Source organism: Crocuta crocuta, unplaced genomic scaffold, assembly GCF_008692635.1.
Source record: "Crocuta crocuta isolate KB4526 unplaced genomic scaffold, BGI_CrCroc_1.0 scaffold433, whole genome shotgun sequence".
NCBI classification, from domain to species: domain Eukaryota; kingdom Metazoa; phylum Chordata; class Mammalia; order Carnivora; family Hyaenidae; genus Crocuta; species Crocuta crocuta.
Genome location: NW_027530001.1, coordinates 1,169,669 through 1,186,412, shown reverse-complemented (window position 1 = coordinate 1,186,412; position 16,744 = coordinate 1,169,669). Strand labels below are relative to the sequence as shown.

The window sequence follows — 16,744 nt, the reverse complement described above, 5'->3', positions numbered from 1 at the left end:
TTGCCTCGCCCCCAAGAAAAACAACTATCATCTTTAAACAAGACACCACTGAGACAATGCTATAACACAGGGGATGGGGATGGTGAGGCTGAGGCACCCCAATGCACCTCAGACACCAAGACAGACTTTATTACAAGGCTGAATGTTAGCTGAACCTATTGTGGTAATTACTTCACAATATATGTAAATCAAACTATCATGCAGAATGCCTTATACTTAGACAGTGATATATATCGAATATTTCTCAATAAAACTGGAGGGGAAGAAAAGTGCATTGATAGAGGGATGAATAGGTAGATATATAATAAAAGAAGTATAGCGAAATGTTTAAAAAAAATTTTTTTTAAGACAAGGGAAACCAGGCAGAGCCTCACAAAGTAACCTGAGTAGAGAAGTAGAATGTCCAGAAAGACCAAGGCAAATCAAGTGTGCAGGACAGAGAAAGGTGCCCAGAGAGAACTCTACAGATCTGTGGAGGGTTTACCTCAAGAATTCGGCATAGTACCTGAGCAGCACATGCTTGTGAGGAAACTTCTCAAAGCTGGGTCATGACTTTCTTTGGGCAGCTAATATGGTGACCAATGTCAGGGAGGTAGAAGTCCAAAGAAGCAGGCATTTTATCCTAATATGTATGACACAACTCAAACGAGCATTATCACTCCACAGCTCCCTGCCGACCTGGCTGAAACACTGATGGGACTGCACTGCATATTTTCACCTTCCCTCTACCCAGTCTTACTCCCACTCCCTTCCTTTCACAGGCGACTGATGTCTAATAAATATCACAAAAAAAACAAACACACACCACAAAAGTTTGCCAGGCTAAACTACTTTGCCCAACACTTATCAGTAAACCATATTTCCTCATAAACTGTACCTGTAAATAAAGGAAAAGGAGATGGTAACAGGCTACTTAATCAGCATCTACCTGATAAGAACTTTATACACCCTAGTTAATTCTAACAATAACTTACATTAAGTAGGTAGCATGAACTCCATTTTACAGATTAGAAAAGTGAGGTTCAGAAACTGAGAAAGATGGGGCGCCTAGGTGGCTCAGTTGGTTAAGCATCCAACTTTGGCTCAGGTCATGACCTCACGGTTTGTGGGTTCAAGCCCTGTGTCAAGCTCTGTGCTGACAGCTCAGAGCCTGGAACCTGCTTTGGATTCTATGTCTCCCTCTCTCTCTCTCCCCTTCCCCTATTCATGATCTGTCTCTCTCTGTCTCTCAAAAATAAACGTTAAACATTAAAAAAAAAAAAGAAAAAAACTAAGAAAAGAATAACCTGGAACTACTAACTTCTCCCTTATCTGCTTTGTTTAGGCGGCCTCCCCACTACCACCACCACCACCACCTTCTGTATTTCAAAGTACAGTAATTATGCTGCTCTTTTAGGAAAAAGAGTATCTTAAAGGGAGAACAAGACTCACTTGGTAGAGGCAGGAGCTGCAAGGAGGCAAGGTCTGGGTGAGGAACAAAAACTGGAGATTAACAGACAAACCCAGTGGAGTACGAGAGAACGGGATTAAGAAGGAGGTAAGGGAAGGATGAGACAAAAAGGAGAGCTTCATATTCTTCTGACACTGCCTCGGAGAGTCTCCATTCACTTATGCAACTAGGCAAAGTGTGTGGGAAAGGATGCCATCATCCAAAAATTCATAAACACAGCACCCGGAGGACGGCCACTAAATACCAAGAAATCAGGAAAACTATTTTGCCTAATGTCTCAATATTCCAGTTCAGAACCAAGAAACTACACAAAATAGAAGAGAAACAGATCTCTAGATGCTAAGCAGTTGTGATTAAAGCAAAATTAATCCATAAAGTGCCCGTGGTTCAACTGGGGAGATGCCGCTAATGGAGGAAAACAATGAGGAGGAAGAAACTCAGGAGAAACCTGGCAACCTACTGCCCCAACAAAATGGGCCGAAAATGAAGAGGAAAACAGCTTTTGGAGCAAACACTACACAACTTGATCAATTAGGAGGTAATTTAAGGCCAATTAAAAGACAAGAATAAAAATACAGATGGGGCACCTAGGTGGCTTAGTCAGTTAAGCGGCCAGCTTTGGCCCAGGTCTTGATCTCACGGTTCATGGATTCAAACCCCCAATGGGCTCTTTGCTGGCAGCTGGGAGCCTGGGGTCTGCTTTGGATTCTGTGTCTCCCTCTCTCTCTGCCCCTCCCCTGCTCACACTCTGTCTCTCTCAAAAATAAGTAAACATTAAAAACTTTTTTTAATCTACAAAAATAAAAATATGGTAACTTCTATTTGTGGGAGGTCAAAATTTTGGTTAAGAACGAACAAGGAGGGCACCTGCAGGGCTCAGTCAGTTGAGCATCTGACTCTTGACTTCAGCTCATGCATGATCTAATGGTTTGTGAGATCGAGCTTCACTTAGGTCATGATCTCACGGTTAGTGAGTTCAAGCCCTGCTAGCAGCACAGAGGCTACTTGGGATTCTCCAGCCTTCCGTGCTCTCTTTCCCTCCCCTGCTTGCAAGCACCCAAGCATGTCCTCTCTCTCAAAATAAATAAATAAACCTTAAAAAAAAAAAAAAAAAAGAATGAACAAGTAATGTGAAAAACTAACAAGAACACAAGATTAGGGAAAATAAAAATATTTTCAAAGGATTTAAGAGTTGAGTATTCAGGGGTGCCTGGGTGGCTCAGTCAGTTGAGCGTCGGACTTTGGCTCAGGTCACGATCTCGCGGTTCATGGGTTTGAGCCCTGCGTCGGGCTCTGTGCTGACAGCTAGCTCAGAGCCTGGAGCCTGTTTCAGATTCTGTATCTCCCTCTCTCTCTGACCCTCCCCTGCTCATGCTGTCTCTTTTACTCTCAGAAATTAATAAAACATTAAAAAAAAATTTTTTTTAAGATGTTCAGTAAATAATTTGAAAAAAAAAAAAAGAGTATTCAGTGAGGGCCCCTAGGCTATACGTAAGAGTACACTTAAGAAACAAACTCACAATCTTGATCAATTCCAAAGTTCAGAATCTGAAAAATCAAATCCTTATTTATAAAATAAGCCAATCACTTGTTTACATAGTTTCTCAGTCTATAACTTAGTTCTACAAGTAAATTAGAAAGGATGTTGCTGGTAACAGTAATACTAAATAATAGATGCCAGGTGGCAAGTGACAGCCTAAGGAGAGGACAATTACAACATGCAAACACAAAAACTGATTCAAAAAGCAAGACAATATGAGGACTTTACCATAGACCAGGGCAAATAATTTAATATATCTCACTTGTCCCCTACCTTCACTACAACAGAGTACAGAAACTGATGTTTAAGAAGTCTTGAGTTAACATGACATAGTTAAATTATATTCTATTACATACCAGACATAAATAGTACACTGTATACATATATACCTACCACTTAGAAAGACTGAAAACTATTTAAGACATTTTAGAATTCAGGAAAACGGATAAAGTTGTAAAAAACACAGTGCTGAAAAGAGTAGCTTCATCATCCAGAAAACTCACTTAGAACATTTTTCATCCGAACACTGTATGACAAGAGGTGTTAATAAGCATGGATAAGCTCACTATAACAAATCAATGAAATGTAAGATCAGCTAGGGTGCCTGGGTGGCTCAGTGGGTTAAAAGTCCAATTCGATTTCAGCTCAGGTATGAGCTCATGGTTGTGAGATCAAGCCTGGTATCAGGCTCTGTGCTAAGGGTGGAGCCTGCTTGGGATTCTCTCTCCTGATCTCTCCCTCTCTCTCTCTTTCCCCACCCCACACCTACTTGTGCAAAAGTATTCTCCCTCTCTCAAAATAAATGTTAAAAAAAAAAGAGAGAGATCAGCTTGAATTAAATTGGAATTTCTTTCCTAGAAGTCACTTGTTAAACTCAATATTTAGAAAATAAAGAAAGCTCCACTTTAAACCAGTTGTATATCCCAAATAATTCTGGATGTACTGCCCAAGATATCAATTACTTCAATTCTTTTAATTAAAATTACCAAAATTAAGACATTTTCAAAAGCTTTTTCTTGAAAAAAATGTTTAATGTTTATTCATTTTTGAGAGAGACAGAATGAGCAGGGGTAGGGCAGAGAGACAAGGAGACACAGAACCTGAAGCAGGCTCCAGGTTCTGAGTTGTCAGCACAGAGCCCGGTGCAGAGCTCGAACTCACAAACCATGAGATCATGACCTGAGCCAAAGTCAGGCGCTTAACCAACTGAGCCACCCAGGTGTTCCCAAAGTTTTTTCTATTATAGATATCTGGAATCTCAAATCTCCAGAAAGGCAAGGTCAAAACTTCTTATCTTTACTTGAAATCTGACTTAATTTTGATCAAGTTCATTTCAAAACTCTACAGCTTGATCTATATAAGTTTTACTATTTTTATTCATGACCCAAAGCCAGTGCATATTTCTGTATCTCTGAACTTCAGTTAACGCCATAAAGAATTACTATCATTTTAAATATCCATCCCTCTTTAATTTTTGTCCTTTATTTTCTAATCTCACACAATCCAACTACAGAATCACAGTCTAGAGATTTTAAAGAAACCTCTTCAAAGATCACCTAGTGCAGTCCCCTAGCCTATGTCTGAATTCCCTATTCAAAGTCCCTGACAAGTGGCTATCCAGCCTCTGCCTGTACAACAGCTTTAGGTCAAGGGCCATCTTCCTTACTTTTATGTATTTTCAGTACCTAGCACCATGCCTGACACGTAGAAGGAACTAATAAATATTTGTTGAATGAATCCTGAATGACAGCTTAGCTCATTAATTCCCAGGGTGGACTTTTATCAGGTTACTCTGCTACCATGAAACTGAGAAAGAAGATAAGTCTCTTTCACATTCAATATCCTTCTACTCCATGAAGTACCGAAGTACCAGCAGTCTCTGGGGTGTATATTTAGAAATCAGATCTACAAATTAAATAATATAAATAATGGAGAAATATACAACACTAACCATGATAGAATGTTGGGATTTAATTTTATCTAACATGCGGTAAGCCATAAACACATTTATAACAACTTATCCTAACTGTGTGTTAAAAACAATTAAGAAAAGCACGTATTATACAACAGAACATTCACAGGCATGCCAGATTTTCTCATCTATTCTGCATTTGTCAACATACAAATTAGGTCCTCAAAAAAAGAACAATATAATTAAATGGCACAGCAGTACTGCTACTACTGATCACGGATAAAAATTAGATACCAAGATATGAACATTGACTGCCTCTTATCTTACTTTTCAAGGTGGGAATAATTTACTACTCTGTGTTTTTAAACATTAGAAGAGAATTCATTACATTACTTGGCAAAGGAGAGAAGTAGATCACTTAGTATCTTAAGTTAGAGCCTTAAACATTTTTAAATGCTTTTATCACCAACTTCCCCACCATTATCTACCACAAAATGAACAGATGGCATCTTCTCCTCTGAAACACAGGAAAATTTTCAGACATATTATTTCATTCTTTCTCTAAGTCATAAAACAAATAACATCTATGAAAGCAAAATTAAAACAATCCCAAAATGTACAGAAGAGTACATTTTAAGTAAGTAAAAATTAGGAAATGTTTTATAAGAGTTTCTCTAAATTTCAATTTACTGTGTTATATTACACATGATCCTTCAATAATCAGACTTCCTAATAAAGAACTATTGTGTTTTGGTAGTACAATGCTTGTTAGTCTCACAATGGCAAGTAATTAAGAGAACCTGATTTCATTTACAAAAAAAAAAAAACCCAATAAACATTTTAGTCACCACTTTCTGGATACAAAAGCAATGCTACCCACTCGGCACTTATTCATATATAAACATTACCATTTGTACTGAGAAAAAAAAAGAAAAGACAACACCCTTTATAATTCCTAGACTTATCCCCAATAATACACTTTGCTTTTAGGTGATACTCTAGTTTTTAATTATAGTATCAGATTAATATTGTGACCTTTTAATTAAATCCGAGTGACAAATATTGATGAACTAAAGAAACCCAGGTAATACCTCAACATATATTGGTAGGATTTCCAAAATCTCCCCAAAACTTAGATTTAAATTGTTTTAAATATGTGGAAAATTTATTTTTAAAAACAGAATTTAGAAAGAGCTATAAAAGGTAAATTTTTACATTGTGGTATTTATTCCTAAGACAGTATGCATACAAAGAACTAGCAGATTGGTAAATTTAACAGACTATCCTAATGCTGTGCTTACACAAGAAATAAAAGATAATGTATATTAAATATACATTACTTTGTACAAGCCCAACATAAATCATTAGCAATCTTACTAAACACATGACTGAATATATAGTTAAGCAATAACTCCTTAGGGATAAAGTGAAGACCCCTGTCAGGGTCTTTTTGCTGTGTTATTATAATACTAAGGCATTCAAGTTGTCAATAAATGATTTCAGAAGGACACAAAGACGCCCTACCACACAGCTGACAACAACTCTTACTGAAAGAAACTGAATCTCTTACTGAAGGATCAAGTTTCCTTAGTACTTCCAACATGTTGTGAATGAGTGTTTCAACAACTGAAAGAGGAATAGGGTTACAAGGTAGCAAATAGCTACTTAAGAGATTTTAAGGCTTAATCTTGTGCCTCACTTCATTGTAATTATTAGAATGAATGAAGCTAATGCAAAACTGAAACAATATGATCTAAGAACCTCCACTAAATTACCAGAACCAGGTAGATCTTCTGGAGTTAGAGCAAGGTCTGCTGCTCCCCCACACTGAAAGATCCACCTATTTCACAAAGCCAATTTTAAGTTTAAAGCGCTCAAAGACACTCACAGGAAAAGCAAAGGCTCACATTTTTATAATGTGCAACTATTATCTTAAATCCCTTATGGAAATAAAGCCATGTGAAGTTAGTAGTATGGGATCACTCCCTTCACAATGTAAAGGAAAAGGAGCAAACTGCTAGAAGTCCTGTTCAATTCCTGGCACTTTTAAAAATTAAAAAAACAATTAAGTTAATTTATGTACGTAATCTCTACACCCAATGTCGGGTGTGAACGCACGACCCTGAGATCAAAAGAGTCACATGTTCCTCTGATTTGAGCCAGCCAGGTGCCCCTAAAAATAAAAATTTTTATACTGGAATTCTAGTGTCCAATCCATTTAATATTACAATAACTTAGCAATCTACATGTCATGTACATCTTTTCACTAAAATATCTGTATGGGGGCACCTGAGTGGCTCAGTCAGTTAAGTGTCTGACTTCGGCTCAGGTCATCTCCTCACGGTTTGTGGGTTTGAGCCCTGCATCGGGCTCTGTGCTGAGAGCTAGTTCAGAGCCTGGAGCCTCTTTCAGATTCTGTATCTCCCTCTCTCTCTGACCGCCCCCTGCTCACGCTGTCTTCTCTTTCTCAGAAATAAAACATTAAAAAATATTTTTTTAAAAACCTGTATAAATCTAAGGTTTTGCTTTGCCAGCCCATTTCAGCATATAAGCTTTTTTAAAACAAAATGTTTATTTTTGAGAGGGTGGGAGGGAGAGAGAATATGAGTGGGGGCAGGGCAGAGAGAGAAGGGGACAGAGGATCCAAAGCAGGCTCCATGCTGACAGCAGTGAGAACAATGCAGGGCCTGAAGAACTCACAAATCATGAAATCATGACCTGGGCCGAAGTTGGACACTCCACCTACTGAGCCACCCAAGTGTCCCCCAGCATACATGCTTTTTAAAAAATTATGATAGGGTACCTGGGTGGCTAGGTTGGTTAAGCATCCAACTTTGGCTCAGGTAATGATCTCACGGTTCATGGGTTTGAGTGTTGCGCTCTGTGTGCTGACAGCTTGGAGCCTGCCTCAGGTTCTGTGTCTCCCTCTCTCTTTCTGCTCTTCCCCCACTCATGCTCCGTCTCTCTGTCACTCAAAAATAAACAAACATTTAAAAACTTTTCTTTTTAATTATGATCTCTGGGGTGCCTGGATGTTGGTTAAGCGTCCGACGTTGGCTCAGGTCATGATCCCACAGTTCATGGATTCCAGCCTGGCATCAGGCTCTGTGCTGATAGCTCAGAGCCTGGGACCTGCTTCAGATTCGGTCTCCCTCTCTCTGCCTCGCCTGTCTCTTTCTCTCTCAAAAAATAAATATTAAAAAAAATAAAAATAAAAGATTATTATTTCAGATTATTTTGGCCTTCAATTAATGTATACTGACAATATCAAAATGAAGATTAAGTTTTTAATATAGAATTAATTTTACCATTAGCAATGTAGTTTATTTTTTATTTTGCTCTATTTCATTTTTTTAATGCTGGTTGACCCACTAAATTGATTTCGTAAACTTCCTGGCCCTTCTCAACTGGGGTTCTCAAAAGACAAGCCCAAATGCCCCAAGGCATCCACTGTATGCAATGAATTAACTTACTCCAAAGCATTTAGAATGGCAGTTATGTACCATCTTTGGGAGAAGTGATGGAATCATCACTCGGATCGTCTTCTGTAGGGCCTTAAATCTCCTCTCTAGAACCCCAGATGAAAAGGGCTGCAAGAGTGACAAATTGCAATTTGAAAAACCTTGCTCTAAGTGAACCATCCTAAAATTGGTCCAAACGTATTATTTCAACAACTAGTCTTGTATTAATAACATTTGTGCATTGTGCAGGTGCTTTTGCACAGATTTACAAAGCATTACATGTGTAAAAGAATGAACTCCAGTGATAATTATCACTATTACGAATGTGAAATTATGAATTATGAAATTTTGTTTTCTTCTTTTCACTTGTTTAGGATTTACAATGGACCTATATTGCTTTCATAACCACATCAAAAAAAGTTTTTAACACTGAATAAAAGCCCTAGTGTTACCAAAATGATCTTAAGAGAGTTTCCTAAACTTTCATAGTCCTTGTCCCCGTTAGATAAACAAAATACATACTTTTAGTGCTATTTGAAATCTCAAAACAAATTCAATACCGCAAATAAAAACAAAGTGCTTCTTTGCTTTAAAACTAAGCCTGTTTTTCTCCTCAAAAACAACTGGCAACTATAGGGCTAGTAAGACTTTTTATTCAGTTACTCAAACTTTATTAAACATCTACACATTCTAGATTCAGAAACTAGAAGATAAAGTCCTGCTCTAAGGGGCCCCCATTTAGTCTTTATGTACATATTTCTGTGACCCACTTCTAAGTTTAGAAATCAATGTTAGTTTTAAAGTAATTTATATCTTTCCTATTCATTCCTTTTTCTGTCTAGCATGGTACTGTAATACTTTAATTAATGAATAAAGCAAGTCTCACCTTAAGAAAAGGCTTAGAATTTAATTATATATCTTTTTTGCTTTTCATAGTCTAAAAAAATCCTTAAATTATTTTAAGTATACGAACCCTCATTAGACCAAAATTTCTGCATGTGGACAAAATACAAGTTCAGTCATTACTAAAGCTATTCCCAAACGAGTTCTACTTCTTTACTTGAACAAAATGAGTTTTCCTCCACACTTTCCTCTCCCAGAATACTAAAGGGATTGAAATTAACCCAATTCTTGATTACTTCCTTGTTCTCTCAGTGGCATAAATTATAATGTATGCATAGCTATGAGAACACTACTGGCTGCCTACACACTGATTCAGGTGTACCCTTTTTCTTCTTCCTTGAAGTTTCTTAATTGTTTCCCATTTCTTAGACCAAAAAGAATAAACTTGTAAGTTTTTTTATCACCAGCCTTTTAAAAAATGTTAACATTTATAAATGTTTTACCTCTTTTTAATGGTAAAAAATGAATACAGGCTCTATATTTCCTAAACCATAAGGGGGCACTATTCCCAAAGCCATTCTAAAGATTTCACTGAATCCTCTTTATAACATAATTCTTATAAGAGACTTGTTTTGCACTTTCTTCTTGCATACTTCATTTTAATAATTAAATAAAATATCCAACTAGTACAATAACTGTGTACAAATAACTAAGAGTGGGATACATTTGAACCCGTTACTCAGTTATCTTATTTGTGTTAGAGAGGTCTTCACATAATTCCAGATAAGGTAAGATGTTTGGGGAAAGGAAAGGTCCCCAAACACATATTAGTAAATATTTCAATAACAGTTTGAAGTATCATCCTACATTTCCAGCCTCTTAACTTCCAAAATGCTTTCACTTCCATTCTCTCATTTGATCAGTTATCTCATTCAACAGTTTATTTGCAAATTACATTTTTTATTTACAGATCAAACCATTATTTTTCGAAAAAACTCCAAATATTCTAAAATATAATACAGTGTACTGTTCTTCAAAATTGTATTCAGATTAAAAAAAGATTTCACTGATTGCCTCTGATGTGCCAAGCACTTAAAACTATGTTTTGGAAAACAGGAAAAAGAGTCTCTAAACTCAAGAAGTCAATTATTAATTTTAGAAAATTAGTCAAAAATATTCATACTAGTTGTGCATATGAGCACAAATACTTCATCCAATTCTAACCTTATCCCTACTTGATCAAAATTTATGCTAATCACAAAATGCAAACGATACCACGGATGTAACAAATTACCACCAAATCGGCCACAACTCTTACTGAAACACATTTTGTCTCAACACTACCTTATGTAGTCACCCACTTTCTGTAGCGTATCTCCTTACCTTACTTAGGTTTGGACTAAGAAATGCACTTCCTACACAGAAAAAGGCAGTTTACAAGATGAGAAAAAATTTTTTTGTACTATTATTATTCCAATGACCTCTGCAGAAATGATGAAATGGAAGGAAAATGCAAAACTAAAAATAGTAAATGTTTAATAGGCTTTAAAAAAAGCTTAAATTGATATCTTTAGGTCATTTATGTGCATCCTAGATAATCTATTTTATTCCTAAGCAAAATATATACCATATTATTTTACTTACCTAAGAGTAGTCAAGTCTGAATGTTAGAAATCTGAATTTTAAGTTTTTTTAAAAAATATAAGGGCATAACCATCTTTAACTTAAAGATTTTCTGCTACAAATTGTAGGAGTAAAGAACCACCTATGACTACAAGTGGGCTTTTCTAACGTGCTTGAAAATAATCTTAAATATCACGCTTCAAATTTTACTTACAAATGACCAATTTGCTTAGCAGCCTTTTTTCTTTTTTCCATAGACAAAAACGGATGATCAACTAAATCAGAATTACATCAAATAAATAATACAACAACCGCATTTCTAACAAAAAGCACCAAAAGCTCAGGTGATACGAAGAAATAAATTGCTTAAGAACATCATTTCACAAAGCCAGCTAGGCAGATCTAAAATCAGTTGTATTTCTTGTCCTGACCTGAGTAAGAAAGACTTCAAAATATACCATTGGTTTCTACACAGAGCCAGTTCTTCACTTAGAACACTGACCTTATACCACTTATTTCTCCCACCTAAATATAGCTACTAACTATGCAAATTAAGTGGAGCTATTAGTTATGCAAATAGGTGATCATTCCTAATTTCATTTCCATCCTTGGAAATAACTTAACAGCTACATTTCAAACAACTGCCTTTTGAGTTTCATAATTTTTGTTTTTTAATCTAAAACAATAAATTAACTATATAAACATATTGAACTACATTAGTATTCACACTAAACATAAGGCTCTTTACATAAGAAATTAATATATTGAGTTTACTCTTCTATTAAAAAAAAAAAAAGAAGAAAGCCTATATTGACTTCTTCAAATGAGCTTCCTCTGGGTCTATTTGGTTTGTTTGGCAACCAAATCACTGACTCACAGGAGATAATAAAAAATGTTCCCCAGTCAAGGATATATCTCTTAGCACCCCCTCCCAATTAAAGACCTTGGTATAAAATTCAAGTTAACACAGAGTTTACGAACCATTATACTAAATCAAATTGGTAAGAAAAGTTAATGTTTCTCAAAATTCAGTAGTAGTTTCTACTACTAAGTTTGCTTTAGGGAAAAGCAGTGAAAATTACTAGACTTCAAGTCAGGAGAACTGCATTCAGCTCCTCAACTGCATTCAGCTCCTCATAACCACCCACCAGTTATACAACCAGGAACATGTGACCCATCTGGGACTGGCTTCTCATCTGAGAAACCTTGCTCACAGACCTTCAAAAAAGAACTACCTCACAAAGTTTTCAGGAGTAAATGTTCAAAATATGGAGTGGTAAGCATAATAAAACAACCACACAAGTCTGTATTACACATGAACCCAAAAGTGTTCTTTAAGATTTCATTGCTAGAAATTTTCCTAAGTTCCCTTAAATTGCTTACAATTCACATAAAATTGAAAAGAATACCAAAATGAAACCAAAAACACTATAGTAAATCTTGCAAAAAGATAACAGCCAAAAGTTGGGGAGAAAAAATCTCACACCTTCCCCTATTAAAAAAATGATTCAAATTAATCATTTCTAAGACAATAAAGGACTACATTCAGATGAAGAATGGTTTCAATTTTACCCAAACCCTAGCACATACAGTTTCAGTTAAGTAAATTCATCACCTTTTTCCTTTTAATCTTTACCATGGTTCTCAGATGTTTTTGCTCACAAATACAGAGCAGGAACATCAGGCAAAGAAGTTTATCCCAAAAATGCTAAAGTCAGAGCAATGAAGATTGGAGTAAGAATGTTTGGCAAATAATGTGGTCACCTATGGACATGTAAGGGTAGAGACCTCATTAGCATAGGGCAAAATATCATAAACTATCAAAAGGGGCATTCCACATTTTGAGAATATAGATCATCTCCAAACACAAGCTTCAGCATGGGACCAATCCAGCTGCAAGCAAGTCCTGTAATTTGAGAAGTGGCTTGAAGTCCATCCTTCTTCAAAATCAGTCAATAACTGCCCATGAACAATATAAACTTATCTAAGTAGCCACAGGCAAGGAATTTCAAAGTACTGACCCTTTGGGAGCAGCACGTAGAAAACTACCCTGAATTAAGAGTCTAAAATTATCTTCTTGAACTTCAGAAACAAATCACAGTTTTAAAACTCAACTGTAACTAAATCTCCCTCAAAACCTCAAAGGTACCATAATAAAGCACATGACACCAATCTTAGATTCTAGCCCAAGCTCTAATGTTGCTGTGAATAAGCTAAGGTCATTTAAGACACTTCGTTCATTTCTTCTGTCAAGTAGAAAAGGTAGAGGTTATTTCAAGAATAAAAACTAATAGTGAAAAACTTAGATTCTTAAGATGAAACATGGCCAATCTTTCATTGTACAAACCAAATAAAATTATACATGTAAAACTGCTCAAGAAAGATGCTTGCCACAGTGTTAAATAGTGCTATTATACTAATTTTAATCAAGTAAAAATACATTTAAAAACCAAATCAACAAACTGCGTATTTAAGAACCCAAATGTTGTTTATTACCCGAGCATTCAAACTCTTAATGTAAGACCTTCGCTAAGCCTACCAGATAATGCAATGGGAAAATTAATGTTCAAGATCTCTTTGCTGACAGGTTTTTATATTAATATTTATTTAGCCTAAAATAATCCTTTTATTCTAGCTGTCACAATTTTTTAAAATTATTTCTTTCTTTTAAAAAAAATCTCTCTTACAAGAATCACAAATTCTTCCGATAAACCTGTCTTTTCCATTTATTTCCAATATTGATCAAGCCTGAATATCCAGATCTCGAAACAATGTCAGAAATCCTAGATCTATCTTTACAAAATGCTGTTTGAAGCCCACAACCAGAATTGTTTTGGCTAGCTATTATACCGTTTGCAAATGGAAATAACACCAAAGTGTAAATTATCTGGAGTCCTAGAACAACAGATCTAGTCATCAAAAAGCAGAATGTGTGAAAAAGAAAGAGATCATGACTTGACAAAGAAGCCCCAAATCCTCCACTCCCTGTCTATAAAATCTCAGGAAAACAACTTGATTTGAGCCTCGTTCTCTTTATCTGTAGAATGGGAATAATCTTACTTCTTGCACTGGGTTGTTTGAAAGATCAAATGAGCACACACACAGGAAAGCACTTTATAGCCTAAAACGTGTGATACGAACATAACACATTACAAAGACCAGTATTTTTTGTTGTTGCATGAGCCGTAACAGTTTCTTAACACACAGCTTAATAGTCTAAATATAGGCTTTTGATTTCAAAGTAAACCACTGCCATTATTTAAAATTACTATTTTAAAAAAAACTTGCCTTGGCTTGGGTCCTTTTTCCATTTCTCATGCTAAATTTCTCCTTCATTTCTTCTAAAATTATCTTCAGTTTCTTTTCTTCGGGTGTCCCTAAGTATTTCTGGTTCACATGAAGATAGCAATGCCATTTGGCGGACTCAAAGCCCCAGTGGCAAGTCCTTTTGTCAGGTGATCTGTGAGAATGCATCACAAACGTCTGGGGTGCAAACATTCCACAGCACTCCAGACACTGGATACATGGAGCATCAGGCTGAACATAAAACTGGGGTGCAAACAGACCCTGACATTTGCCCAAGCATTCATGTTCCACTTCAAAGGCACTGCCAGTTTCCTTTAACTGGGCCAATGAGTTTTTAGCAGGAAGTACACTACCATTTTGAGGAAAAGTGCGTGGCCGCAATAAAGCATTACATAGTCTTTGTGCATCAGTTAATGTGATCAGCCCACAGGATGGGGCATTGAACGGAAGTATTCCCAGGACCTTTAAGATATGAAGCTGGTCTGAAGTACACCGTGAACAATAGATGTACAATTCGTCACACACTGTATTTATTTGCTGGAGTGAAAATTCTCGTAAAACAGAATTTAAGACTTGAGGCAAGCAGAGTCTCTTTTCTCCTCCAACCTGAAAACAAGAAATAGACTCCCCTTCCAACACAGTCTGTGTGAGTTCTGTGGAGCTATCAGAAGGGATGAACAGTGGACCAGGCAGAACCTGAGGAGATGGAAGAGGCAGAAATACAGTAGGTGACATGCTTTCTTGGGAATACCGAGCAGAAAATGCCGCTGGTCCACCCAGAGAGCTCTGACTACTTAAATGGAATTGTGCCAAAGTGTGTTTCAAACTGGGATTTAAATGTAAAGGTTCTGGCACAGAAGCACAAGTTCGCTTGACATGCTCCCCATCAGTTTCCATTGGCACTTCATAGTCCTCCAAGTGTTCCTTCTTTACTGTTGGCATCTTGTTTATCATCATTTTTCCATTTGCAGGACTGTCCGTCATAATTTTTTTCACTGGAGGGCCGCCATCATCTCCCATCCCATTCAGTTTTTTATTTGAGCCCTGAACCAAGGAAAAATTGGTCTGTAGGTTTTCCATTGCTAAAACTGTGGCGTTAAATAAGTAAGTCTGAGATTGGCATTGTTATTTAGTCACTCATTCCAAGATAGAACAATGTATATCAATACATGTAGTAACTACTCTCACAGAAAATTTAAATTTCCAAAGAGAAATCTCCCTAAATTACTCAAGAGATTTTGCAACTTTATTTGGTTCTCCTTATACTCTAATACACTTTCACTGCTAGTGCTATAAAATTTCTTATTTTGTCTCTAATTATAAAGAATACAATTTTGAGAGGCACACCTCCGAGGAAGCCTTTTTTTCTGAACTCTTCAAATATATGTATTAAAATAAACTTATCAATTCTCTCAATTCGGGATGTCCAGATTCAATGCAATGGTTTGATTTGGTTTGGTTTGAAGCAAAACATGTGAAAAGTTTATGCAATTACTTGTGTCATAAAACCTAGAAACAAATACAAATCAAAATGTTGCACCCAAATTTAGTTTTTGGCACCAAGGACACCAAAAAAGGAAAAGAAAACAGTATCTTCTCTAAAAGTAATGATCTGTTGGTCTGCGTTGACAAACTGAAGGCTTGTAGAAATCCTCCTTACAGTAAGAAGAACCTCTGACTCCACTTGAACTTCTACAATTAAAAATTATATCTAAAGAAAAACTGCCCAGTTATCTTCATGGATTACTGTTCATTCTTCTTTTAATTAATCTGGAAGAGAAGAGCAGTGAGGCAGAGTTATATTTGAATTTGCTCCAAAGACCAAAGGGTCAGTGTGCAACTAGTTTCTTAATCTTAATACTGAGTTCACTTTACCAAAGGTGACACTTGAGCGACTTCTTTAAATCTAACACCAGTTAACTAGAAGAACTTCATTTAAACAGTAATTTGTAGAATGGGTAAAGGGAACAAAAACATCTCTCAAAAGGGAATTAGAAAAACCTTAAATAGATCATCTCACCTAAAACTAAGTACCAGAATCTTTCCCAGTTTTGCCATTCTAACTATAATAATCCATTACTTCATCTCTTAATTTTAAGAAATACCAGTTTCATCCAAAAAAAATCAGATACGAGTTAACGTATCTGCCATATGTACCTAAGTTACAATTGTAATACGGGCATTCACCTAGTCAGTGTATGCTATTTTTTCTGGAATGACTGTAGGCAAAAATTAACTTTTCCTTTAAAAGGTTAGCGAATTTGTTTAATGGAAGCCAAAAGCTATAGACTCCACTCCTGGGAATCTCCGTCCTTAACAAGACTAATTCCGTACAAAAAACACAAGGCAGACTAGACCTCACAAAGAATGCAAATGGAGGAAGAGGGAAAAAGAAAAGATTCTTCTTCCACTTCCTTCTTGAGCGCAAATCCAAAAGAAATCCAATAAATAAAAAGGTATGCCTTTTAAACTCTCAGCAGTTTACCTTGAAAAAACCCAAAGGGTTACGGACCCAGACCACTAGCCAATGTTCTGACTTTCGCCCACCACAGGTACACCTCAGTCAACGCAGGCCAAGTAAGAGGGCAGGAGGCATGACCTACAATGGG

The 16,744-nt window shown here is 36.4% G+C and overlaps 1 protein-coding gene across 1 annotated transcript in view; it reads right to left on the bottom strand.

Moving 5' to 3' along the window:
* SKIL (SKI like proto-oncogene) overlaps positions 1 to 15,901 on the bottom strand; it is a 28,454-nt gene extending 12,553 nt beyond the window's left edge. Inside the window, exon 1 of the mRNA XM_077763668.1 lies at positions 14,118 to 15,901. Within this exon, the coding sequence (XP_077619794.1) occupies positions 14,118 to 15,215 (1,098 nt within the window). The 5' untranslated portion in view covers positions 15,216 to 15,901. The remainder of the gene's footprint in view (positions 1 to 14,117) is intronic.
* Positions 15,902 to 16,744: the final 843 nt, after the last annotated feature.